Genomic DNA, 27,493 nt, shown 5'->3' with positions numbered 1-27,493 from the left:
GGAAACCAGAAATACAAATGAGTTTTTGCATGTGTATAGTTTGTTACTCAATAAATGTGATCAAATGCTAAAAAACATTACGTTTGTTTGATACATGCACAACTAGTAATGTGTCGACGAGGCTTCATGAAACAGCTGATGATGTATCATGATACAGTGGCTTTACTTTGAAAGGCCACTAGATGGCACTCTACTAGGTTTTATTATCAATAGATCCGAGTCATAGATTATAAAACTGAGTGTGACATCTTGTGGTCTTTCAAAAGGAAGACTTTGTATCATGATACCTCATCAGCTGTTTCATGAAGCTTCATCGATACATCTCCATGCACAACGTATCTTGTTAATGTTTTTTTTGTGACTGAACTGAAAAGGGGTTTTAACTTTTAATTGTTACGACCAAAAAGAAAAAAAAGAGGAATATTAAAATGAAGTCCTCAGTACAATGATAAAGTAAAAGCTAATTGTTGCCGAAATAAAAATACATATAATTAACATATGACAGCAAACTTATTAAACATGTGAATTCTGACTTTAAATTGAGAATTCTGAGATGGAATTCTTAGATTTAAGGGAGAACTCTCTGATGGGATTCGGACTTCGTGCAAATTCCGAGTTTAAAATGGCGATTCTGAGATGGAATTCCGACTTTAGAGAGAGAATTGTGATATTGAAACAAGAATTTTAAGGTTGAAGTGAAACTTCCCGAATTGAATTTAGACATTAAGTGAAATCCTGAGATAAAAGCAAGAATTCTAAGATAAAGTGAGAATTCCCTCCCACTTGCCATTGTCCTCTTTTGTTTATTTTATTTAAAGCTGCTATTGTTATATCATTGGTTTCTCAGTTTGACTTGTATAAACAGAGTTCTGAACTCAAAGTAAATCATACTTATTTAGCCATAGTGTGGCAGATTATTAGGAATCTCTAATGTATTTCTGATTTAAAAGCAGTATTAGCAGCTTGGTTATGCAATTGAAAAAAGGTTACGTAAACTTGTTCCGAGCTGCATATGTGCAGGGAAGTCCCAAATATTGGAGCAGATTATAGCTTGTTTATGTGGGATCACAGTGTTGCCTGATGTCCACACTTAAAACGGATCTACTATCTTTGAGTGAGACTCTAGTCTGTACTCCAGATTTTTTTTTAAATGTAAACGTTTTTTTTAACCACTTTATTAAAGTTGATGTAAATAAAATGACTACTAGTACAGGAAGGAATAAAAACAGCAATGTCACATGGATTTTTTATTTTTTTAAAGAAAGCTTTACGTTTTTCTTTGACCACCTGAAGATCTAAAAAGATCAGTCTGATGAGTCATGTTTGCCCTTAAATATCAACATTTTGTTCAATACTTCTAGCCTTAAACAATTGCGATATTCATATATTGCAACGTCATTAAAGTTTCTGTCTGCTCAGATTTTTTAAGGCCCATTTCACCTCGAGTTCAATGTTAGGACGTCGTCTTCCTGTCACTGGCACTCAGTAATGTGATCTGAACTTTTTTTTTTGTACTGCTCAGCGTCTCATCGGCTGCTCTCGCTGCGGTCAGTGTGGTTGAATGATCACCAGTGGACACACTATTGTAGCCATTGTGAGCGTCCAGGACGATGATAGCAGGAAACACAAATGAGGGGAGTTAAATTTCTTTAAGTCATGCACACAAAATTCAAAGTAGCACCCAAAGAGAAAACGGACAGCTTGAGATAGTAAATAATGTAGAGAGTTTTTGAAATTGGGAAGCAGTCATTCAAGTTGAACTTAACTTAACCAAAATTATGTACTTGTAAAGAATAGGGGGGGGGGAGAACATTTTTTTTTTATATATATTTAATTCTAGTTGAAGAAATATATTACAACTGTTTAAAAAGTAGTGATCAACAAAAACATAAACTAGAATGCTGCCATCTGGTGGGCTCAGAGAATATTGACACAGCTTCATGAAGCTTCAAACAGCTCAGTAAAAATAATTCAGATCAAATAAATGAGTCAAATTAAGAACATGACCTCTTATGTGTGTTTTAATATTTGAAATAAAATCAGCAAAAATGTGAAAATTCAATATATCTCAACTCTTCATAGGGAGTCTATTTTTTGAAATCTGCTTTGGGGCCTTAATGGATTCCAATTTACCGTTTGAATATTTACAGGATGAAATGTGAATATAATATACAGTATGTATTTAAATGTCAATAAGAAAATGTCAAACATTCATGAACGTTTTTATATAATTAATAAAAAATATATATAATTTACATCCGTTACCAAAATCTTTTCATACTTTTAAAAATGTTTGCATTTTATTATTCACGATTCATATCATGTTACATAAAAGATGCACTTAAAGTATATTATATTGTCCCACATTTAAAAAAAAAAAAAGAATCATGAATAAAAAGCTTGTTTGATTTTATTCTGTCCGAGGGTTCATCCTCCATCAGGGTAAGCTGTATTCAGTGTGTTAAAAAAAAAAAGGCGCAATCTATTTTGTTCTGCTCAAATATACATTTGGCCTCATTATCTCGCGTTCTAAAATTCAACTGTGTGCCCGAGGCCACTTCCTGCTACTGGATAAGTGGTCTGTTGCCTCTGACGCAGCTTCTCACACATGAAGTCACAACAATGGCCCACTTGCAAGTTGTTTTTCCTTCAATCTTCTAACGTCCTCAAGCCTTCTGTAACTGCTACATGTAAACATACACAAGGTGAATACTCGAAGTACTAAAGTGAGTGCAAACTTCTGTCAAGCAGCTCATTAATTATTATCTTTTATTGAATATTATTTCCTGACATTTATATCATCCATAGTTAGGAGTTCAAATCGCAATGAGCTCAACTGGACATAGGGTGGCAGTAGTGTGATGGAATTTGCTTGCACAACACACACTAGGCACTACTTCACAAAAACAATACAATTAATAGAATGTGTTAAGACTCTATTTTAGCTGTTGTATTGGTAGATTTTATTTTTTAGGTCGGAGTCTAACAACTTTTTCTATTATCAATTATGCGAGTCGTCATTCTCGTCCCCCTAGTGGAGACCTGGCCAAAGTGCGGCCCCCTTTCAGAGCTCTTGTTGAAATAAACAATTTTATTTTGTGTTTATTTTTATTATTTATGACTAGTCTGACTTTTATCTTTTAGGTCTTTTGTCCTTCTCTTTTTTCATTTCTGTGAGTATTTATTTTCACTCAAAAATGTTAAGGTGAATAAAAAACATTTTTTGGGAAAAAAAATTGCTTCTATATATCATATTTAAATAAAAAAAAAGTTACATGAAACAAATGCAGCATATAAATTTGATTTTATAACATGAGTTTATACTTTGTGCTCCTTTATTTTGCTTGACGGCCTCTCACTACATCCGCTGTAAAATAAAGGAAATGTGGCCCCTTTAATTGAATGGCCCTCCACTGCTACCTTCCTTCAACGTCACTGTCTCCTCCAGCAACTCCTCCTGGTGACTTGGACGACGACAGTCCAAATCTTAATGAGGCCATGAAAGTGAAAGAATGCTGCACGTGAGGTTAAAAGGAGAAAAACTGTGGCTGGATGAGTTTAGAACAGGAAGCGATCGCTTGAATCATCTTCAGTGGAGTTTAGAAAAAAAGAACTTTAAGATGTAAACTGAAGATGGCAGTAATGATTCAGCAAACTGAACCGACAGAAGATCTGACCCTGCAATCACACCGAGTCTACATTAGGTTTCTCTGTGTGTGTCAGAGTGTGTGTGTGTGTGTGTGTGTGTGTGTGTAAGAGAGACAAAAGCTTAAACCTGGAGATTCCTGTATCTCTGCATCAACTCTTGAGAAGAACTGGGAACCTCTGTTAGAGTAACCGTGTCTGATATTGACCCAATAAATCCTCCCGAACCCGAACACAAACACACGAACAGACGGAATAAGGGACGACGAGTCTTAAGAAGGCCTCGTAACACCATGTTTACGTGACCCTCTGTTGTGGATCTTGTCTCTTCCTTCATCACTCCTTTCATGCATGTGAGGCACCAGACTGTGAAATCCACATTTGTGATTCCTCACTCGGTCCAGCGAGATGCTCCACACTCACACACACACACACACACACAAACACACACACACACATTAACTTAAAGTCCGACCAAACTCCTGGATTCTGTGTCGGTCCCCTGACACATGTATGCTAATGCTAAGTTAACCTAATGCATGTTTAACAGACAATTGATAGTGACAGCTAAATAAGTCTAGTTAAATATATAGATAAATAGACAGATACATTGATAAAAGTCACTCTACTTAGGAACAGAATATTGTTTTTTATGTGACTTGACTGGGTGGCCCTCGGTTGACCATTAAAACACTCTGAAGTTTCTGCTCTGGGCGCTTTACTGCTCTCTACACATCACAGACCATCCACGAGGAGGATTTTAGAGAAAAGCTACTTGGTCTTTTCTATCTTTTTTCATGATACATTGATTCACTATGACCTCTAAAAATATTATTTTTTAAATTGTGAACTTTTACCAACCCCTCCAAAAGACAAACACAACCAAACACACACTCATACCTATGGACAATTTCCACAAGTTCCCAATCAACCTCTGTATGTTTTTGGACTGTGGGAGGAAACTGGAGTGCCCGGAGTAAACCCATGCAACACAGGGAGAACATACAAACTCCACACAGAAAGGTCACAAGTTTCCTTCTCTGAGGACGCAACACTGTGCGCCCTTCCATTTAAGACATGAGCCATAAGTAATTTTTTTTTTAAATGCAATGTTTACCTTCTTATTAAAACTCCTTAATTGTGGAAGCCCATTCCCACCAGGAGAAAAAAATAAGTTAGGTTAAAGCTAAAAAATGTTGTTAAAAATATGTTTTTTAAGAATTAAAATAAAGTGTTAAAAAAAAGTCACCAGAAAAAAAATAAAAAAAGGTTGCATTTCATAGCAAATTAATTGTATACGATATTTAAGTATTAACTATAGTTAATACATTCATATTTTTATCAAATGGCTGTTGCTTGTTCTTTATTATTAAGGTTTAGGACATACACACATTTTTTCTGATGAACTCAACATGGAAGTTCATATGAAATCATATGAAATCCTGTGTAACAAGTAAAAAGGCAAGATTTTGCACGAGGTAATCACATAATTTCGTAAATCTAGTTTTGGTGTTGTACATGTATATTTGTACAAAGTGCCAACATACAAACACCAGCAATGTCCGTTTTACTAATGAGGAAGTATTTTCCCCTACACTTTATATCTAATTATTATTATTTATTTATTTTTACCCATTTTTATTCATTTTTCATATTTCTTTCCTTCTTTACTTTTAAATACATGTTTAATAAACATAACTTCATATTGTTAATTAATTCCTAACCACTTTTTTTTCACAGGGATGGGCTTCCATACATCCCTAATTTGATATAAGGAATAAATTGATTGTTATTTAAATTATTTAAAAATTACAGAAAAAGGCAATACAAATTTCTTTAGCTCATATTGAGTCTCACTGCTAATTGATGGCTAAGATAGCAAGTTCACCATAGAACATTTCCTAGAAAATGTTACTTTTACTCTCTGGTCTATCAGCTTTTTTTCTAATACTATGCCCTTTAAAGTATATACTTTACTGAATATTGTTTTGATTGTTTAGGCGCTTTGTGACCCTGGTCTGGGAAAGCGCTATACAAATAAAAATGACTTACTTACTTACATTAGATTCTGGTAATGTGAAGTTTATTGGGCATCAAGGAGCAAATAAATCACGTGAAATTGTCTGAAATTTGCTTGCTAAAGACTGACCAAACATTTGACTGATCATCCATCACTAAATGGATCAGTGTCTTTGAAAGAACTATTATTTTAATTACATTTGCCAGAGGTTTTGTGTGTCAGGTTTCAGCAGGAGCCTTTTTTTTCTAAACATGGACCAGATACATTTAGTCATTATTTTCACGGACAAACTTTCAGCAGACAAACAACAAACACTTAAAAAAAAGTAATATTAATGGTATTAACAAGGAACTAACATTCCTAACGTCTCATTCCAGCGACTAATCTTATCATGGCCAGAGATGACTTTGCTCTGAGTCCATTAAATCAGGTCTTAAGCTTGTTAATGTCTTTGACAGTCCAGCAGGACGACTCAACCTCTGCCTTTATCTTTTGTTATTTATAGTTCTGACCCCATCAGTGCGGGTCATCTGGAAAGATATTAAACATGTGAGTTGGATTTATTATTGCAGCTTCGACAAGAGGTTCACCCGTTCGACCGGACCAGTGTTAGCTACACGATGCTTACGATGACCATGAAGCAAGAGTTCCTAGCATGAATCGGTTGCACAACACACTTTTTAACCGAAGCCAGATGTTTTTCAAGATCAGGACAAGAAGTATCTTTAAGGACAACAAGGATTGAATGTTCTGAAGAGTGAAAAAGAGACACTTGTGTTAGCAACTAGTATAATAAACATGTCTTTACTTTGGCGCAACACAAATACATTGACGCCGTAAATGATCAGGTAAGATAAGATAAAAGATCGTCCCGAGAAAAAAGGAGGTGAGTGGAGATGATGTTTGTGTAACCTTCTAACCCCCAGCACGACTCATTGTCTGCGTTGTTTGTCGGCTCTGTTAGTGCGACTGTCAAACACTGGCTGAGACAGACGGTCTGTGCTCCACTTAAACATTTATGTCTTTCACCAGTCATGCCAACTCATCGCTTCACTCAAGATCGGGGCATTTTAACAAGCTGCTTTTAAACTTCGCCAGCAGTTTTTTATTGCACTGAGTCTTTCATGATGTTTGTGTTGCAGCGATCAAAGAGTTGTCGTGTTGCATAACTTGATGGACGTGTCGTTGATCTCTCAGTGGAAGTCTGATGTTGGTCCAGTCACTTGAGAGACGCTCTCCTATGAAAGGTGGCTTTGCATTAATGGCACGCAGATGTCGCTGGTATGTATATGTACACTCGCACAACTCAAACCACATGTGCTCACACACACACACACTTACACAACTCTTTTGTCAGCATGAATCATCACCAACGTCGCTATAGATTCACAAAACACTTAAATCATATACATATTTGACATGAATGATCTAGGTTCTTCTAAAATTCCAAATATATATATTTAATTAATATCTTTCACAGTGTTGAATAGTGGTGTGTCTCAATACAGCGGCAACGATACTATATATAAATATTTGTAGTATTATCGAGTACTTGACTACGATGTTGCAGAATTTACAGACCACATGACTCTTTATGAAGTCGTAACTGCTTTCATTTGTTTTGAAACCAAAATATGTCCAAACAGCAGTCGACTACAATGCTGCTGGAGTCGACTGTATCCTCTTGTCCTCAGTCATTGCCATACAGTGACTGGAAGTTTAATTCTAAACCAAAAATGAACAATCTGTGTGAGAACTTGAATGTTAATAAAAAAAAATTAAAAAAAATCCTAAATTTAAAACTGTTACTGTATAGTTATATACACTATAACTATTACTTTTTAAACTAACTGTAATAAAACAAATATTTAGGTTGATTTTCAACACAACCTATTTAAAGAAAGACTGTTAACGCTAGCGTACCTCTTATTTTTGAAGTTATTAGTGAGAGTTTTTTTGGCGCTTCAGTACAACTAGAACAAGCCAGTGGATCATGTTTGGTATTTTAATTATAAATTCATTTTCTACTGCTTTTTGGATCTCGGGAGGAAACCAGAGCGCCCAGGAGGGAGGACAACACGATCAGTTTCAACTCTCCCTTTAGAGTTTTTGGGTTTTCCTTTTTTATGTTTTTTATTTCTAGTGAGTAATTAAGGTGTTTGTTTCCGCCTTTTCTGCAGTAACTTTCTAAAGCCTATGATCCTGAATTCTTTGAGCAATGCCGGGTATTTTCATCAAAGAAAGAGTTGCATCTTTTCTTCACAGTAGAAATTTGCTGCCCATTATAATGATTTGTTTATATTTCCTTTATGCTCCACTATTGTGAACTGAGACTGGACTCTGACACCAGTGTTTTTTTTTTTATTCTGGTTGCAAAGTTGAAGATTACGACTGGTAATATCAATTTGCAGTTCTAGTTTTAGATTATGCAGTTTTCAATGTGGACGAAAAAATGTATCTTAGGTGGATTTCACGATTATTGTTGTAGCTGGGATGGGAAATGAATTGCTGAGACACTATAACATCACATCTATGACACATTTTCTTTCTGGAAAGTTGTCACAAGTCTTGCATCATCAGTGTTGCAGATGAAAGTCTCCAAACCATCACCTGTAAGTCGTCAGTAAAGAAGAATTTATTGTTTTTCACAGATGAAAGTGGTTTTGAACATTTTTAGAATTGGATTCATGCCCAGGTAGTCCATTGGTCTTGACTTCCAGCTCACGTCCTGACTCAACACACACATGGATGAAGGAGAAGTCTGGGAATGCCAAAGGGGGAGATGTGGAAATTTGCAACTTCAGGGCAAAACAGACCACATGCTGGAGCCAAGAATGCTCGTGTCTTTGTAGGCGAGTGAGAGAGCAAATGAAGAGCGGAGGGGAGGATGCAGGAAAGACCAAGCGAGGAGGAAGGAGGGATCTAAGGTTGCAGCGTGGCTCTGTGTCTCAATGAAAGAACCTCTCTCTCTCTTCCTCTTCCTCCCTCTCTCTCTTTCTCTCTGGCTGTCTGCGTGCATGGATCCTGTCTGCAGCAGCAGTGGAGCACATGTCCAGAGCAAACAAAGCAGGACTTTCCAAACTCTGGAGCTGGAAGTAAATATTTTCTACAGCCTTCCGTAAAGCAACTCTCATTTTGTCAACTAAAGAAAGGGATCACTCTTTTCTCATCCGCCTCTGATGATCACTCAGCATCATTTGTTTGTGTGCTCGTCTTGAATTATTTATTTTTGCTCACCACTCGGAGGACTTTGATGGTTGGATTTTCACTTTTTTCACTTTATTTTTCTTTTTATTATTCATGCAAGAGAGTGGGAGACTTGAGGGAGACGCTCCAGTTTGCTGTCAGGTGGGATGTCAGGACAGTTTGTGTGATACAAACAGAATTCTAATCTTTTCTTGGATAAAATGAAAGGTGTAAAATGCTCATTTATCCCAGTCCTTCTCAACAATAATAAAACGTGTTAAGTATCAATCAACAGTGGAAGTTCTGGACTTAAATCAAACATGATAAGAACAAACCTGAGCCTCCTTCCTGTTGCTCTTTCCACCATACTTGTTGTTCTCCTCCAGCCCTGGAGGGGGAGCTGTCACCCGCAGTGTTTGGATTACAAACCTCCGTTTGAACCCCGGGAGCCACTGGTCTTCTGCAAAGAGTATTCCAAGTTCGGTTGCTGTGACCTGGACAAGGACAATGAGATCTCCGGAAGGTTTTACAGCATCATGGATCACTTTGACCACTCGGGCTTCTTCACCTGCAGCAAGTTCATACGAAGCATCCTCTGCCAGGTGAGACGTGTGAAGTCACTGTTTTTTTATTTTCTGGGCAAATATGAAGGTTTGAATGTGCTTCATGTGTGCATGGATTTGCTTTGTGAACTCAGGTTTCCTCCCATGTTCCATAACGTACAAGCGTTAACTGGGCTGATGAAGCTTCATGAAGCAGTGTCATGTTGTTTAGAGGTCAGTAGGTGGCGCCATCAGTTTAAAAATGATGTGATGTTTCTTTAGAACAAAGGAAGGAAAACAAAGGAAGATAGTGCAGAGACCGCCATCTAGTGGACTCTGAAAATAATGACACTGCTTCATGAAGCTTCATCAGACCATCATTAGTAGTTATCCTCAGGGTTAAGCACATGTGTAGCTGTCAATCAATATCTGTCACATGATGGTCTGGTCCAGGGTTCCCCTATTTTTGACCAGGTGTATCTGGAGACTTTATCTATCTGCCAGGAGAATTAACCAGAATACACCAGAATACAGATGAACACAATTTAAAAACTGACATGGAACATCAGAAGAAGTGACATTTACATTTTGGGTTCTGGACTTCCATGAGGATCCGGGAAGGTTTTCTTCTGTCAATATAACGCTCCAGCGTGAACTCCAACAACTCTTCTACACCTACCCTGTATTAATGCAAGGCCCGTAACACTACTGCCACCTGCTGTTCCACTGAGCTCATTGGGAAATTATTTAATATGCTAAAATATTATAGAATCAAATGTTTAAAAAAAATGTAGGGAAATAATTTAAAATAGCTGCTTGGCAGAGGTCTGCGCTCCCTTATTGCTTTTCTACTTTCTTTAAAGCTGCTGATGATGATGGTGTGTTGTCTTTTCCTATCAGGAATGAAAAGAAAACTAGCCAGAGTTCAATCTTTATTATAATTTTATGATTCGATTTTCTTCTTAACCCTACCATGAGATCTACAGACCTTCAGTCCAGAGCACCATGCATATTGACATGGTTACAGCTCGCTTCATAGTTAACCCCTTAGCTGTTCTTGTTTATGGATAGAGAGGTGAAGGTGGGGGATAAAAGTTGGTTTAAAAAAAGAAAAATACAATATTTGGTGATTTAAACAACAGCATTTTCTACAAATGGTTTTACATAGAAAATAGTTTGTATGTAAATACTAGGATTTAATTTTAAAATAAGTCCCTAAAACATATGGCAAGCATGTAACTTCTCTTGCATTGAACTATTTTTAACGCAGATTCAGATTCATTCAGATCAAACAAAATGCTTTTTTCATGATCCTACTTTAATTAAGGATTAATTAGGACATTTTATTCTACCATTTGCCTCATTAAAAGCGGTTCTAGTAGCAAAGAGGATCATTTATCAAAGCTCGATTTGGGCTGATTTAAGGCTATCATGATGAGAAGAAATAAAAAGACAGGAGCAGGTAAATAAAAAGCAGCAGGAGGCAAAAAGCTTTGATATTCCCACTGAGTCAGGAGGACACAAACAACTCCTTTTTTTCCCCAAACAATGACTCATCTGCATTCATCTCCTGTCATTAACTCGCAGCGGGACTTTTACTTAAGCCTCTGAAATAATTGCTTTTTCTAACTCGGCACTTTCACTAAATTGAAAGCTGACTTTGCAGACGTTAATCGAGGTTTGCCGCAGCACGAAACGTCGAATCAACAGAACAAAAACAACCCCCTCGTGAGAGAGCACTGTGGCAGATGAGTGAAAAGTAGAGGATGATGGGAAGAGTTCTTACGTCAAGAGCTGCATAAAGACGGTGACAAATCCTCGTCTGCTTAAATGTAGCTTTTTCTATCTTCGTAATTACGGACTGTGGTTTATTGCAGAGAAATGTGGGTTGTTCTAGCAGCTCTAATGACAGAGCTGAAGAAAGTAAAATATAAACACTGACGCAAACGCAAAATAAATAAACTTACTATATACTATATACTATAAATATATTATATCAAAAATTTGCTTTTCTCATAAAACATAAAATAAAATTTGAAAATGATTCTATTACTACATTATATTATTGAATAAATATTTTAAAAATAACTTGGACTAAACTTTTTGCATAGCTTTTCTTTTTTCATTGTTATTGTGTACAGTTATATTTTTGCTTCTTAGAGGACATTCCACTTTCTATGTCAATAATAAATACATAATATTATAAATATTTTACGCAATGATTAAATTAAAAAATAAATGAACAAAACAAATCTAACTAAAAAAGAGAACTATTTATTATTTAAACAGGAAATGCCAAAATAAACAACAAATGTATACATGTTATGGTGTGTAATAAGATAAATGCCATTCATGTATTCATTTTTTATTAGCCATTCCTTTTAATTTAACCCTTCTGTCTCTGGGTCAAGGTGAACGGCTTCCAGAAATACATATGCAGTGGTGGAGGTTAACATAATCTAAATAGATATGTTTTACGTGTAAGAAAAAGCGTCTAACTATTAGTATTTTTTGTCAATTATTGTATTTGTGTAATAGGGTTTTTTCCCAATTCATTACTTGAGTTAATGAGCGATGTATAAACTTTGGCTATAATCAACATTTTCAATGTAAATGTTGATAGTTTCCGGGCCAACGATGTGTTTTCATGGTGAAATCATTTCCCAACCCTTGGCTCAGCGGAAGAGTCTATCTGCCAGAATCACTTTCCTCAGAAAACCCATCACACTGAAGTCTCTGTTCCAGCAGCTCTACTGGAGCCTTTTGGCAGGAAAACAGTGGGAGACTTGGAGATAAAGAGGGATGGAGAAAAAGAGGGAGATTGTTTTCAGTTGAAAAATAACAATTTCCTTTATTAGTAAGCATAAATATTAGATTTCTGCAGAGCACAGAGAAACAGTTGGAGCACTTGTGAAGCCTGTATCATATTAAATCATTTGATATAATCATGTATTTAAGTAATATTTGAGAACTTGTAATGACTATAGTCTTCATCATACTCTAAGGTTTCCTCTCATCTGACGAGATGTCTCGTCCAGTTCCACTCTCCACCACGCTGGGTGTGGTGACATAATAACTGAGTGGACTTTCCCAGCGCTCATTTAGAGAAGACAGCAGTGTGTAGCACCAGAGGCTATCCTGGTCACAGCCATGTGGTGACAAACTGTGGTGGAACAAAAACATCTGCTCTCTAAATATAGACGACTGTTGACATGACTGGATGATCATTTAGATCACCTCTCGAAATAAAGCAGCGGTAATGTCTCCATTAACTTAAGCATGGTTCATTACGTCACTTACAAATAACATTTTTTTTGTAAGTTTCGTGTCTAAAAAAACGAGTGGCATGGATGTTTTTATCCTTTTATTATTTTTGCCCAACAACTTACAGCAACAGAGTGTGTTAAAAATAAAATATAAAGGACATTACTAAGGTATTTAGGTGAGGTTATTAGTGTCTAGAAGTGGGAGGCTCAAGATTTTATCTTCATAAATGTGTTGTTGAATTAACCAAAGTTCAAGAGGTTCAAGATAATGATGACCCTTAAAACTGAGTGAAGTTATCTGGGCCAAAATCAAGTACGAGTACACAAGGGAGAGTTCTTCATTAAAGGGTAGAGCTCTTATCTAGTAGCCTTTTCTCCTTTTGAAATTAATCTATAGTTTTTGTAGACCATGTTGCACAAATCTGACATCATTTCCTTGTTGGGCTTAAGTTGAAATTCAAGCGACCTTGACTTTGTAAGGGACTAAGGTTGCAAATTAAAAATAAATAAATCTTGATCTTTAATTTTTTTTAATGTAATGCCATATTTAAAGGATGTTTTTACTATGTATGTATTTATCTAATAATTAACTCGATATTGTGTATCAATGTATCTGCCTGTAAAAATAACTTAAGATACAACTTCAAGATATAACCTCACGATGTCACCATTAAAACATGGCGACAGAAATCCACAAACCCATAAACAAATGAACTTACTCTGATTTTTTTCATATAAAAGTAAGGTAAAACTCTAATTTACAAATAAACTAAATCAGGAAAAACAAATCTGCAAACTGTGAAACTCATACTCAACTATGCAACACATTTTAAAACTCTATACTTTAGAACAAAATGTAACTCTGATTTAAAAAAAGAAAAGTAAACACTAACCCTCTAAAACAACTTTACAACATTTTAAAATATATAAAAAAATATTACGAACTGCAGAAAGTTTATTTCATTTGTTTGTTCATTTGTTTTGCATTTCCCAGTGATAACAACATTGTATTACTATTGTATTTTATTGTATTTATCTATACAAATACATTGAATTTGAGTGTCTTATAGGAGGAACTGAGACATTCTCTTGTTCTTTTGCTTCTGGACAGGAATGTTCTCCGTACTCGGCTCACCTGTTTGATGCAGAAGACGCCAACACTCCCATGAGGATCCTGCCCGGACTCTGTGGTTCCTACTGCACCGACTACTGGCATCAGTGTCGTTACACTCTCAGCCTGGTGCTGGAAAACCTCGTGGGTCCAGAGCAGCTCGCAAACTTCACGACGAGCATCGAAGACGACCAGAGAAAGTTCTGTGACTTTCTGGAGCTGAAGGACAAACAGTACTGCTACCCTAACGTGCTCACAAACACAGGTCAGATACTGTTTGGGCCTATTATTTATTTGTCATAAATGATGATTGAAACAACAACAAATGGCTTCATTTTATAAAAATTGATGATGATTTTTTTGTAAAACAAATTAGAGTTCATAACATAAGTCCTATATTCATATTTCAAATTTTCAATAAGTGTTTAGTTCATAAACAGCTTATTTCAATACTCTAGATCAGGGTCTTGAGACTCGATCATCCAAGGGGACTCAATTTTCAAGTTCTTGGGCAAAAATCATTAAAAATAGATTAACATGTAGACTAAGATTCTTATAAGCTGAAAAAAGAAAGCTACAAAAATGTCACCAACACTTTTTTAACTTGAAGCACAGCTTCCACAAATCACTCTCAACTGCATTATCCTAACTAATTGTTGGCACTACTAACTACCGACAACTGTTTTTTTGGGATGCAGCCACTCGTCACAGAAATCATTATTCGGGGGCTGGTTTGGCTTACTTATGCTAGAACTAATGCCGGTAAAAATAGCCCAAAGCATATGATAGCAAATGAAAATAAGATGCAGTCTGAACTAGTTTATGTTCAACAGCACAGTATTTTTTTAATCTACAATTAACCTGCACATATTCACAGCATTTGTTTATTTTTTTTGTTACAATTAAACTTTTAGTCATTACGTCCTCTACTAGTAAAGGAACAATGGGATCCAAGTGATGACTGGGGACAAGAGGATACAGTCGCCTCCAGCAGCTGTTGAAGCTGATGTTTAGACATATTAAAGAAATCACGACTTCGTCAAGAGTCATGCTTGTTGCAATGTTCAATGATGTATCATATCACCAGATTCTTGCTAATACACAACCCTAGTATGTGTTCACAGATTGATAAGTACACAATAATAATAATAAATGATGGATAAGCCACAAAACTACAAGAAACTGTCAATTAAAAAGTATACATTTTAAGAACATTAACTTGTTAACATTCATTTTGACCTCGAGGCAACACAAGCGTAACTTCACACTGACCTCACAGAGACGTGCAAAAGGGCTGGACTAGAAAATATGTTTGTGATATTGAAGCTCAACTTGTTTGCTATAACTCACGACAGAGTCAAGCAGTGGGCGACCTTGACTCCGCGCTTCATTACACAAGCAAGTGTTTTCGGAAATGGCCTGAAAGTCCATGACTGTCTGGCGCTAATGTGTTTGCCTGCATTCTTCAAACAAGCTGAGAATATCTGGGCTTGACTAGACGCACACAAAAAAAGTTGTGGGTCACCTTAGAGAGAAGATTATACCACTACTTGTCTAACTGAATGTGACCACGCCCCTTTAATCATCTAAGCACCGCCCCTTTAATGCAAAAAATGATATTAAAAAGAGCTATTTCATATTAAAGGGTGAACTTGGAATACAGTGATTGAATAATTGTGTCTCCTTCAGAACTCAACGCCAACCTGGGGTCGGTCCGTGCAGACTCTCAGGGTTGCCTGGAGTTGTGCCTGCAGGAAGTGGCGAATGGACTCCGAAATCCGGTAGCCATGGTTCATGCCGACGATGGGACCCACCGGTTCTTTGTGGCCGAGCAGCTGGGCTACGTCTGGGTGTATCTGGCCAACGGCTCCAGGATCGACAGACCCTTCCTCAACCTCACCCAGGCCGTCCTCACGTCGCCCTGGACCGGCGACGAGAGGGGTTTCCTCTGTATCGCCCTTCACCCCAGGTTTGAACTTCCTCCATATTGAACTCAGCATGACCCCGACATGGACGTCCATCAACATGTGTTGTTCCCTCAGACTCGCTGAAGTCAGGAAAGCGTATGTTTACTATTCCATCTCCGTGAAGAAGGAGGAGCGGATACGAGTCAGCGAATTCACTCTGTCTACACATGACGACAACCAGCTGGACCATTCCTCCGAGAGGTGAGTAGAAACAAACAGAATAAAAACATTGGGACGGCGTAACATCGCTCACCTCCTCGCTCTTCTCCAGGACCATCCTGGAGGTGGTTGAACCAGCGTCCAATCATAACGGCGGGCAGCTTCTGTTTGGTCACGACGGATACTTGTACGTCTTTATTGGTGACGGCGGTCGAGCCGGAGACCCCTTTGGCAAGTTTGGGAATTCACAGAACAAGTAAGCAAACCAGGAACCACATGCAAACACTAATTTAACTGAAGTGCGGGACGGGGGCCACGAATGTCCCTTTGTCAGCATTTTACAAGCCCTCTTTTGTGAATTTATTACTGTAAATTATCCTTTTTTTGTAGTTTTGATTCACATTTAAACGTATTTATTTATCTTAAAAAAACACACCAAAGCTGGTTTGAGGTTATTTTATTTGATAATATAGACATTTGATTTATCGTTGGAAATGTTTAATTAAATAATACACTTTATTCTTTTTTCCTTTTTTTCTATATTTAAAAAATATTAAAAGTTAGATGGATACTTATTCTGGGCCTTTATTCTTCCCAAATTTGGTTTTTTTTTTTAAAGTTGTTACATCAGTTCCCAAAAAGATTGAACACAGATGCACATTATATTAACTAAGTTTTGTGGCAAATCCACCATTATTTATTATTTTTGTTTACTAATAATAAGTATTAATGTATTAAATACAACAAAAATATCAAATAAATATGCGATAAATATGATTCTTGTTTATAACATTTTAAGATTAGTAAGAAAAAAGATGAACTCAAACACACTCTTATTCAAATGTGGACATTTTAATTTTAAGGCCTAATTAAAATTAAAATTAAAATAAATATATTCAAGTGCAAATTTGTGTTAAATTTTATAAACTTAACGGTTAATCTGATCAATACAAAAACTCTCCAACATAAAGTTCAATTTTCAGGTCTAATTCTATCATTTTAGATGAGATTTCTCGAGATATTTGCTCAGTGAAACCCTGGATGGTCGTATTTCAGCTGCTCCTTAAGAGGTTAGTTGGAAAGGCAGTGAGTTAGGATTTCTGTGGCCAAGTGTAATATTGACACAACACGTAGTAGGCTGCAGCTCATGTGTGTGTGTGTGTGTGCGTGTGTGTTATGAGGCAGTAGAAAGTGCAGCGTTGAGGTGAACATTTTGCTTTAGGGAAAAGTGGTTTGTCTGTTTGGAACACATGTAGCGCAGACAAGTTCAAACCTTCACTTCACACATATTTAGATGCTGGTATGATTTAAGAAAAAAATGATTTAAAAAAAGAAGTGACTTTCAATTTCCTGTATGTTTCTTCTGGATTTTGGCAGGTCAACACTTCTTGGTAAAGTCCTACGTTTGGATGTGAACAACAACGATGACGGCGCTCCGTACAGCATTCCCTCTGACAATCCCTTTCTAGGAGAGCATGAAACACGACCAGGTACCAACTCTAACCGCCAGTTACTTATTACGTTCTCAAACTAAATTACTCAAAGAGGTGAAATGTATTTATTATTGCCAACTTATAATGAAAAGGTAATTCAACTTTACCATTGTTAATCAAACTCTCTTTCATTTGATTTATTTTTTTTAATTTTTGATGTTGTATCCTTGGCTTGCAACACCTGGAAACAAGAAAAATATTGATGACTCAGACTTAAAACATGAAGTTAGATCTCTCTGTTCATCAGGCTCGCTTCCATTTGATAAAATATTATTGATAAACTATCGATAACAAAATAATGTTGATATAAATTCACAGTCATTTCAATGTCTTCACATGAAGAATTTTCTCTAATAATTATTTTCAATTTGATCTAATAACTAGTCTGGTGAAGCTTCATGAAGCATGTTGTTTAGAGGTCAGTAGGTGGCGCCATCAGTTTAGAAATTATGTGACGTTTCATTAGAACAGTTGTTCAAAACAAATGAAAACAGTGCAGAGACCGCCATCTAGTGGACTCTGAACATAACGACACTGCTTCATGAAGCTTCATCAGACCTACACTTCTTATAACTACTATTTATATTTTGTTTTATTTAGTTATTATTTTAGTTTTTGGACTTTTGTCTCTGCTTTTGTCATTTTGTGAGTATTTATTGCACCTCAGTTTTTTTTATATGAGATTAATAAAAAGACAATGAATATCAAATAAAGAATAAAATATTAATTTTAACATATTAAGTTTGATTCTATTACTTGTTTGTAAACTTATCGCTACTTTAGCTTTACTTAATAAAAATAAAAATGGCTCCTCCCAACAGACACTGTACAAAAATGTCATCTTACATTCATGTCGGAAGTGATTTCATTCAGTAAAGCTTCAATAATTATATTTAACAAAATTAAAAATGAACGGATCATAAGCAAGTTTGCACTCCACGTCCTGCAGAAATCTACGCTTATGGGGTGCGGAACATGTGGCGCTGCTCTATCGATCGAGGCGACTCGACGACCGGGCTGGGACGTGGCAGGATGTTCTGCGGTGACGTGGGCCAGAACAAATACGAAGAGGTGGACCTGATCATTAAAGGTATAAAATGTTTCACTTTCTGGGACTCGAAACCACTTTTAAATTGGATATGGTCATAATTACGAGTCATTAAAAATGAATGAAAGCACTCAGACGCTGAGTCAGTTCATTTCTAACAATAAGAGTAATTTACACTGAAATGACTGCTTTTGGATGATTGTTCAAAGTTTATTTTCCTCATGAGTCAGGAGGAAAATAAACTCATTCTGAAGCAATTTTTGTTTGTGATTCACCAATTCAAGGTCAAAAACCAAACCAGTATTTTCTCTTCAATACTGCTGCCTTTTGTGAAATTACAATGCTCTTTTTTTATGAAAAAGCTATGAAAAATAATTGTATATTTTGTCTTCGCAGAAAACATTTTCGTTTTTTTGTTATTATGAAAGAACTCTTATGATTAAAGTACATAATACATGTTTCAAAGTCTATTTGAATCTTATTTTAAATGTTTTTATTTTTATTCTTTGACTTTTTACTCGTGTCTGCAAAGTGTCACACAGCGTAAGCACCTAAACTATTTATTCATAATAAATATATTTGAAATAAAGTTTTATTATTAGTTAATAAATGATTAATTATTATTAAAGACACTGGTTATTGAAGCATTGTCACTGACAGTAGATGACATCATTCTAAAATCTAACCTATTGGATTTAAAGGAGGCAACTATGGATGGAGAGCCAAAGAAGGTTTTAGCTGCTACGACCGAAAACTGTGTCAGAACTCGTCTCTTGGTAAGTCTCAGTTCAAATCTGTATTTGAGCTTCTTGCTTTTCTTGCACTTCATTAAGAGACCTCCTTTTTATGTTGCACCTCTTTTTCAACAGATGACGTCTTGCCCATCTTTGCGTACGCTCACAAACTGGGTAAATCCGTGACCGGAGGTTACATCTACAGAGGTTGTCAGATGCCGAATCTTAACGGTCTCTACATATTTGGAGATTTCATGAGTGGGTGTGTTTTTCCCTCAGATTTCCTACGATCGATTCAAGCTTGAACACAAACACTTTTCAAGCAGTCAATGGGATAATGATTGTCTTTAATGTTGGATTATGTTTCAGGCGTCTGATGTCGCTGAAGGAGGACGACGACACTGGAGAATGGCAGTACCAAGAGATCTGTATGGGCAGAGACCAGACGTGCAGATTCCCCAAACTGATCAACAGCTACTATAAATATATCATCTCATTTGCTGAAGATGAAGCTGGTAAATGTTTAACTCTTCACTATAAATTCAACTAGAGCACAACAAATATGTTACTTTGTTACAATCACTCATTATTGGTAAAATATAAGGGACAGATTTAAATAACTAATTTTATTTCTGTGATGGTCATTTAACTAGTGATGGCCTGATGAAGCTTAAGGTAAGGTAAGGTAAAACTTTATTGATTGTATTGATTATAAATTGTTTTTTTCCAATAGCCACAGAAAATACAGCAATTTTTCATAAAAAATTATCAAAATAAAATAAGAACAAGAACAAAGAGAAACAGAGAGAGCTTCATGAAGCAGTGTCATTATTTTCAGAGTCCACTAGATGGCAATCTCTTGTTTTGAACAACAGTTCTAATGAAACATCACATCATTTTTAAACTGATGGCGCCACCTACTGAGCTCTAAACAACATGACACTGCTTGATGAAGCTTCATCACACCATCACTACATTTAACTGCTTTTTTATTACATTTACTATCATATATATATGTCATTTAATACACATTTTTTGTTTATTACTTTCCCCAGGGGAGCTGTATTTCCTAGCTACTGGTGCACCAAGTGCAAAAGCGAGAGCAGGAGTCGTCTATAAGATTGTGGATCCCTCCAGGTAATTTTGTTAAAAAGAAGACATGAATAGTTTGAGTATTGCTGTGAATGACATACATTTAAGTTAGAGCTTGGCAAGCATGTCAGCAATATTGCAAGAGTACAAAGTTCATGAATATGGGAGTAAAAGTGATGCGTAAAACAAAGTGTAGGATTCTACCTTTTTTTTCATTACAATTGAATACAACAACTAAATTTAAGTTCAATTGTATTTGATTTTAATTGCCAAATTACAAGAGTATATTATTTTTATTCAACTTATAATTAGATCTCAAGAAACAGTTCAAATAAAATTTTATAAGAAATACATGTCCTAGCAACAATCATCTTAATTACATTCAGAAACCTTGAGCAGAACCAGACTCACTGTGACCAGCTGGGAGAGATAAGAGAAAGATAAGGCAAAGAGATGAAAGAGAACGATTTTGTTGATATTGTTTTGATTTGTTATATACTACTGTGTTAACACAAAGCATATTTTCTTTTTTAACTCAATATTCATGTTGTATGGTGTGTGTAGTTTGTGGATGTTGCAGAGAGATTCCAACCATGACGGTAAAAAACAGTTTTATAATACAAATAGCAGACCAACAGACGGAAGAATAAGGAAGGCTAATAAGTCGCTGAACTGGAGTAGAACACGAAAATAGAAGAGGTCGAAATAGATTGAAAACAATATACACGGCTGCTAGGCACGCTTGTGGAACAAAAAAAGTTCAATGATAGTGACAAGAGGCAGATAAGAAAGTTTATGGCTAAGGTAGCTCAGGGAAACAAATATCAAGCTCAGGCACCGGAAAAACAAAAACAAAAGAACAGTTGCAAGGACGAACACAAGAAAAAGAAATAGAAAATGTAGCCAAAATAAAGGCAAACATGACAATTAATTTCATGTAAGTGATCAAATAAATTGATTAATGACTTCAGAGCAAAAATTCTCACTGTTTCATTTAATTTCCAATATTTTTCCCTCCGTTTTGCAGAACTAATCCTGCTCGCGTACTTGACATTTTGTATTTGACCTTCTTTGACTTCAATCAAATTGAAGGTCAGCATAATTATGCACGGCTCAAAATGTCAGTTTAAACATCCATTAATCCTTTAAACCCCATTTGTAAATCTAATTTAAGATATGATAGATGTTGATGTTATGATAAACAAAAGATTAAATCAGGTTCATATTCTCGATTTGTTTCAAAATAAACTTTTGTATGAAATGAAACAGCATCAAATAGTGTACAGTTAAGTAACAATTTCTTGAGGATTATATTTCGTAAAGCAGCACAGGTGTGTAGTGTCCTCATCCTTTGACACAGTTGATCACCAGATCCTGCTGAGAAGACTGAGGGATGAAGTGGGACTGTCTGGGTCTGTGTTACAGTGGTTCTCATCTTACCTTTCTGGGCGCAGTTTCAGTGTATCCGCCAATCAAATGAGGTCTGAATCGGCAGATCTGTTGGGTGGAGTCCCTCAAGGTTCTGTTCTGGGTCCTTTGTCTTATTGTTTTTGCTGTAATTGATTCCACTCGGTAAAATCATTCAGAGATTTTCTGATGTTTCTTATCACATTTTTGCTGATGATATCCAGCTCTACTGCTCTTTTGATCCAACTGAGCCCCAGAGGCTGAACAGCTTAGTCAATTGTTTGTTAGAAATCAAACAATGGCTGAGTGAAAACACTTTGCAGCTAAATGTGGACAAAACTAAAACTCTTGTGATTGCTCCTGATGATAAGGTTCCAGGGTTGAGTCAGTACTTGGGTGACATAAGTCAGTCTGTGAAACTGAGCCTGAGAAACCTGCGTGTTGTATTTGACAACCGGTACCCCAAGTAGCTAGGATAGAACCTGAACATTACTTTAGTATTTTGAGTTTGTGCGACCAAACTGACATCTTTATTTGTCTTTCACGTAGACGCGCGGCACCTGGAAAATGCAGCTTCAAACCTTCACCAGTTAATATAAAGGGAAAACTCATCAACTTCCATCCAAAAGCAGGTGCGAAAGCCAAGAAACCATGTTGGGAAAAGAAAAACAAAGAAAACAACAACCCATTGATTTTAATTACATGCCATTAAGTGGTTAACTCAACCACTAAATAGCACGTTGAAATGATTTACAAATTTTCTTTATTGATACCTGTTTATTTTTACAGAATATGTGATAAACAAAAAACCCACAACCACGCCTGTGCCTACAACGACCACAAGAAAGCCGCCGCCAACAACGAAAGCCGTGAGAAAAGCCACACCACCTCCAGCCACCAAGAAGCCGACCAGGAGACCTCTGCCAACGACGGCAACAACAACTAGAAAAACATCACAAACAAGAAAACCCACAAGAAAACCGGCGACAGTTAAAGCGCCGACAATAGGAAAAACGGCAGCGACTACTCCTGCGCCAACCACTGGTAGGCTTACTGGTGCACCTGAGTCAAGTGTGTCTTCTGTTAGAGATTCTCCTAAACCCACCGAGCATCAAGAGGTCCAACGTTCTGCGCATGGAATGGCCAACAAATGCGCATCGGTTTCTTTCCTCACTTTGCTTTTTACATTCATTTCTGTCCATCATTTCCTTCAACTCACCTGAAGATACTCAACCATATATAGCATTTGTTAACAAGATGAAACTCTTCCTTGTGATCCTTTTTATTTTGTCTCTTTACTATCTTGGGTTTTTAGTTACCGCACTTTAATCGCAAAATAATTCAGTTGATTATATCAAGAGTGTGTTGATGGAGGCCTTGTCGGCAGCTATTGTTGGATCGTGATTATAGTGTTTTTTTGTCAGGTACAGATTTTCTTATTTTTCTTCTTTTTATCAAATTGTGCTTGTGTGGCAGAAAACAATAGATACAATTATATTATTTAAAGTTGGTATTTTACAATCATTGTCTTTTGTTTTTAAAAAGGCCATAGCATTTCATACCACGTCAATCGGTTTTTAAAACCACAAATAATTTAAACTGTTTTTCCGAGACATGAAACAATAACTGTTGAGTGATATTTAAGTGGCAACATGAAGGGTTTGAGACGGGTCGATTTTTTCATGGTTTCATTTGGCTGCTAAGATGGAGTAGAAGTGCAATTTTGCTACACTTTATTTCTCATTTACTGTGGTTGAAAGTCTGCTTGTTTGCACAGCAAATTAAATGTTTTAAAATTCAAAACTGTACATTCCAATGTTAGCATCTCGTGCTAGGTGTAGGTATGGATTATGATTGGTTAAACTTGTCTTTTTAAGTATATGGTAAGGGATGCATTAGAAGATAACATATGGTTTTAATATCCAGAGAAAGGCAGACATCCTGAATACACTTTATACTGTATATAGAATAGCATTAAAATCCTCGCCGAGCAGGTAATTTCCACCTAATATAATTGCCCCCTTTTTTCCTTCCTTTTTCATATTTTGAAATATAATAGATATCATTAACCAACACTGCAGAAAACTGACCAGAAACTATTTCCTTCAACTGAGAAAAATCTCTCAAATAGGAAAATCATTTCACAACACGATCTGGAGCTTATTTTGGTGTCTAAACAAGAAGGAGCTGTCTCGCCTGCAGTTAATACAAACCTCTGCAGCGAGAATTCAGACCTGCTCTAGTAGAAGAACTCCAATTTCCCTGATCCTTAAAGTTTTTTACTGGCTACCAGTTTCTTTCAGGATCAACTTTAAAATTCTGGTTCTTACTTTCATGGTCAGGCTCCTCCTTACATCAGTGATCTGATCCAGACTTACACCCCAGCTCGGGCTCTGAGGTCTGTGGATTAGAATCTACTGATGGTTCCTGAACACGGTTCAGGACCAGAGGAGAGAAATCCTTCCAGGCTGTTGCTCCTAAGCTTAGATAGATCTTCCTCTCTCTCTGTGTTTGATGATCTACTGAATCCTTCAAGAAACATCTTAAGACATTTTTATTTGTTCAGGCTTTTCCCTGATTTTCTGGGACTCCTGAGTCTGTCTTATGTGTCTTGGCCTTTTAAACTATATATTTTAACTGAGTATTGTTTTTGATTGTTAAAGTGCCTTGTGACCCTGGTCTAGAAAGGCGCTTAACAAATAGCCATTACTTACTAACTTACTTACTTGCTTACTAACTTACTTAGTACTTGCATTAGTCGCCAAGTTAAAGTGAACCTAATCGGACGCCAGTCCTGTTGTCCCTTCACAACCCTGTAGAAACTTGTTAAACTTGTGCTTGAGTATTAGGCATTTGGCTGGGCCTTATAGAAGGACTCGCCAACAATATTGACTAATGTAGGGGTTATTTTCATGAGTCAGCCTTTGGATTAAAAAAAGAAAGATACATTTCAGCATTCTGCTGAATCAGGAGTCCTGGACTGGTTTCTCTACAACAAGATGGTTTTATACTTGAGTTATTTTAGCTAGTTGGTTAGTTAGTTAGCTAGTACCAGGCCCAGTGGTTTATTGTTTAAAAATCCATGAAATACTTGATCTGTTCACATTTGAGGACCAAGTCAAAGTCAAGGTCAACGAGGAACAACTTCTTTTGAATTTTATAAGGCTGATGTTTACCCCCCAAAAAATGTAATTGAAAAATGTCGACTGTTGGAGCGAACAGTGTTTCTGTGGCGACTATTCTTTCTGCTGGAACTAAAGCTATGTTGTGGTTGGTTTACATCCCGAGTTTGAGTCAAAAAAGTATTTAATGTTTTTATTGTAGCTTGAAACTCACTAATAGCAGCTTTGAACAGGGATATTAACATTTACAAGTTGAGCAAACATACATGCCGTTTTGAATTATTGTCCAAATCTTTGGCTGGTACAAAGATCAAACATATGCACACTAAATTATTCTTATTAATGTGTCGATATTTGCACATAAATAACTTTACTTCTTTACTTGAATAAATACATCAATCTCAGTTTGGATACAGATTTTTTTGCATTTTTCTATGTTATTCCTTCAACCTTTTAATGTTTACATGGTTTTAAATAAAGTGCATAATTTAAAACTATCAAATAAACTGTGTGTTTCTTTTTGTCAAGCACGTACGTTTGAGTAAAGAGAGTTTGTCTCTCCCTTAGGTTATTACTCAACCGCCGCGACAGCAGCTTCTTCCAGGAATTCCCTTATCAACACAAGCCCGTCTCCGCGACGACAAGGCAACCTCCCCCAGTATCCATTAGCCACGTCTGATCCCTCAACATTCCACCAACCAAAAGGGAATCCAACTTTTAATCCATCAGTGACCACGAGATCCAAAGCGTGGCCGGGAGAGAAGTCGGAAAACACCGGGGAGGGCAACCAGGTGACCAAGAGGCAGAGAGGAAGAGGACGAAAGCGAGGAAGAGGAGGTCGACGCATACATGCCGGCTCCGTCCGCCTCATAAGCGCCGACGGTCTATCTGATCGAGGGAGAGTGGAGATATACATCCGAGGGGAGTGGGGGACGGTGTGCGACGACCTTTTCACCAGCAGGGCGGGAACGGTCGTGTGTCGACAGCTCGGCTTCACCACGGCGCTGGCGGTGATGAAGAGGGCGGCGCTCGGGGAGGCCGACGGCACCGTCAGGATCTTGTTGGACGACGTGGAGTGCGAGGGAGGCGAGGGATCGCTGCTGGAGTGCAAGAGAGCCAAGGTCGGGAAGCATAACTGCGCCCATTCGGAAGACGTGGGAGTGATTTGTGGTTAGGACGACGACACGATAATGGCGAGAAGATTTGACACTGGAAAACACTTCTGTCTCTTCTGGTCACTTTCACGACAAAACAAATAGTTCAAGTCAGTCTTGAGAAAGTTTCTGGCTGTGTAAAACCACATCAGCCAAGAGCAACATTTACCCAAGAATTTGGTGGCTAAGTTAGTTCCCTGATTACTCCTTAGAAAATAATTGAAAATTTGGACTGAAATCAAGGACTGTTCCCTGGCTGCCGAAAAACTAGATGCGTATCTTATAGTTTCTATATAGTGATGGTCTGATGAAGCTTCATGAAACAGTGTCATTATTTTCAGAGTCCACTAGATGGCGGTCTCTGCACTTTTTTCCCTTTGATTTGAATAACTGTTCTAATGAAACATCACATCATTTTTAAACTGATGGCGCCACCTACTGACCTCTAAACAACATGACACTGCTTCATGAAGCTTTATCAGACCATCACTAGTTTTATCTAATACTGGTGACAATCGGTCATTAAACTGTGTCGTTGGTGGTTGAAGAATGAGCCCAAAAAGTTTTAAAATACTATGATAAAAGAAATTTAGGAAAATATTCAATAGCTTTGAACATGAACATGATACACTTTATTTGAGTTATGTTCTGTCAGTATAGGTTTGGGGCTAACTTGTGCATACATGAGGGGCGATGCCAAGAGTGACTTTATTTCTTTAATTCATCTGTGTTGTTTTCATTTGTATTTTTTGGTGCCATTATAGTACCTGTTCCTCCTCAAAACTCTTTGCTGGTCAGTTGATCTGTGAACATAATTTTTGATTCCTGAGAATAAACACTGTCTCTGACTTTATCAACGTAGTTTAAAAAGAAAAAGTGTAATCATTTGTCAGTTCTCTACATGTTAATAAAAATAATATTAGTTAGATACAGGAAACAGGAAAATTCCTCAAGAGATCATCGCGTGAATGAAAGCTTTGAGTTTTAAAATTGCTTCGTAAGCATGTCTCTTTACAAATGCCATTTTGGGGTCCTTACACACACACTATAATAATATGTTAACGAAAGGTACTTTTGATTTCTTTGTAATACTGGTTTTATAATACGAAGCCTTGATTTTTGATAAATCTGTAGGGATATTAAGTGTGCCTGCTAGAAAGAAAGATATCAAAAATAAAGGCATATATTTAATTTTAATAGTTAAAACTTCCACTACTGCAATAATGTTTCATGCACTTTATAAGCAGGAGGTTTAAGAAATATACAGATAATGACATTTTACAGATCAGATTTAGATTTTTTTTTGTCGTGTTTACTCTTGGGGTTAATTTTGAATGTAACAGTTGACTCAGTATCAACGTCCTATGGATCATACGTTTACATATTCAGGAGCCAACAGTTCAACTTAAATGTGTTCTTCTACTGGTGACAGCAGGTCTTTTGTCAAAGGTGTTTTTGAAATATATTTTTCAACCTTTTTATTTTTAGAATGTGTGAAGAATCGAAATAGGAAATGCTGGACATTCTTGGTATTGAATGTAATACAT

The 27,493-nt window shown here is 36.7% G+C and overlaps 1 protein-coding gene across 1 annotated transcript; it reads left to right on the top strand.

Moving 5' to 3' along the window:
* The first annotated feature begins 8,678 nt into the window (after positions 1-8,678).
* Positions 8,679-27,290, top strand: LOC148075764 (HHIP-like protein 1). The gene is made up of 14 exons (XM_087796130.1): positions 8,679-9,453; positions 13,771-14,035; positions 15,460-15,739; positions 15,813-15,938; positions 16,009-16,152; positions 17,274-17,386; positions 18,339-18,479; positions 19,139-19,213; positions 19,307-19,433; positions 19,541-19,686; positions 20,227-20,308; positions 22,220-22,302; positions 22,460-22,714; positions 25,360-27,290. The coding sequence occupies exons 1-14, from the start codon at positions 9,172-9,174 to the stop codon at positions 25,965-25,967; spliced, it is 2,727 nt and encodes a 908-aa protein (XP_087652256.1). The 5' UTR covers positions 8,679-9,171; the 3' UTR covers positions 25,968-27,290.
* The last annotated feature ends 203 nt before the right edge of the window (positions 27,291-27,493 follow it).

The sequence above is a fragment of the Callionymus lyra genome, chromosome 7 (genome assembly GCF_982586985.1).
Source record: "Callionymus lyra chromosome 7, fCalLyr1.hap1.1, whole genome shotgun sequence".
Lineage (NCBI taxonomy): Eukaryota > Metazoa > Chordata > Actinopteri > Syngnathiformes > Callionymidae > Callionymus > Callionymus lyra.
The sequence above is the reverse complement of the archived record's forward strand: the minus strand, read 5'-3'. Positions and strand labels throughout refer to the sequence as shown.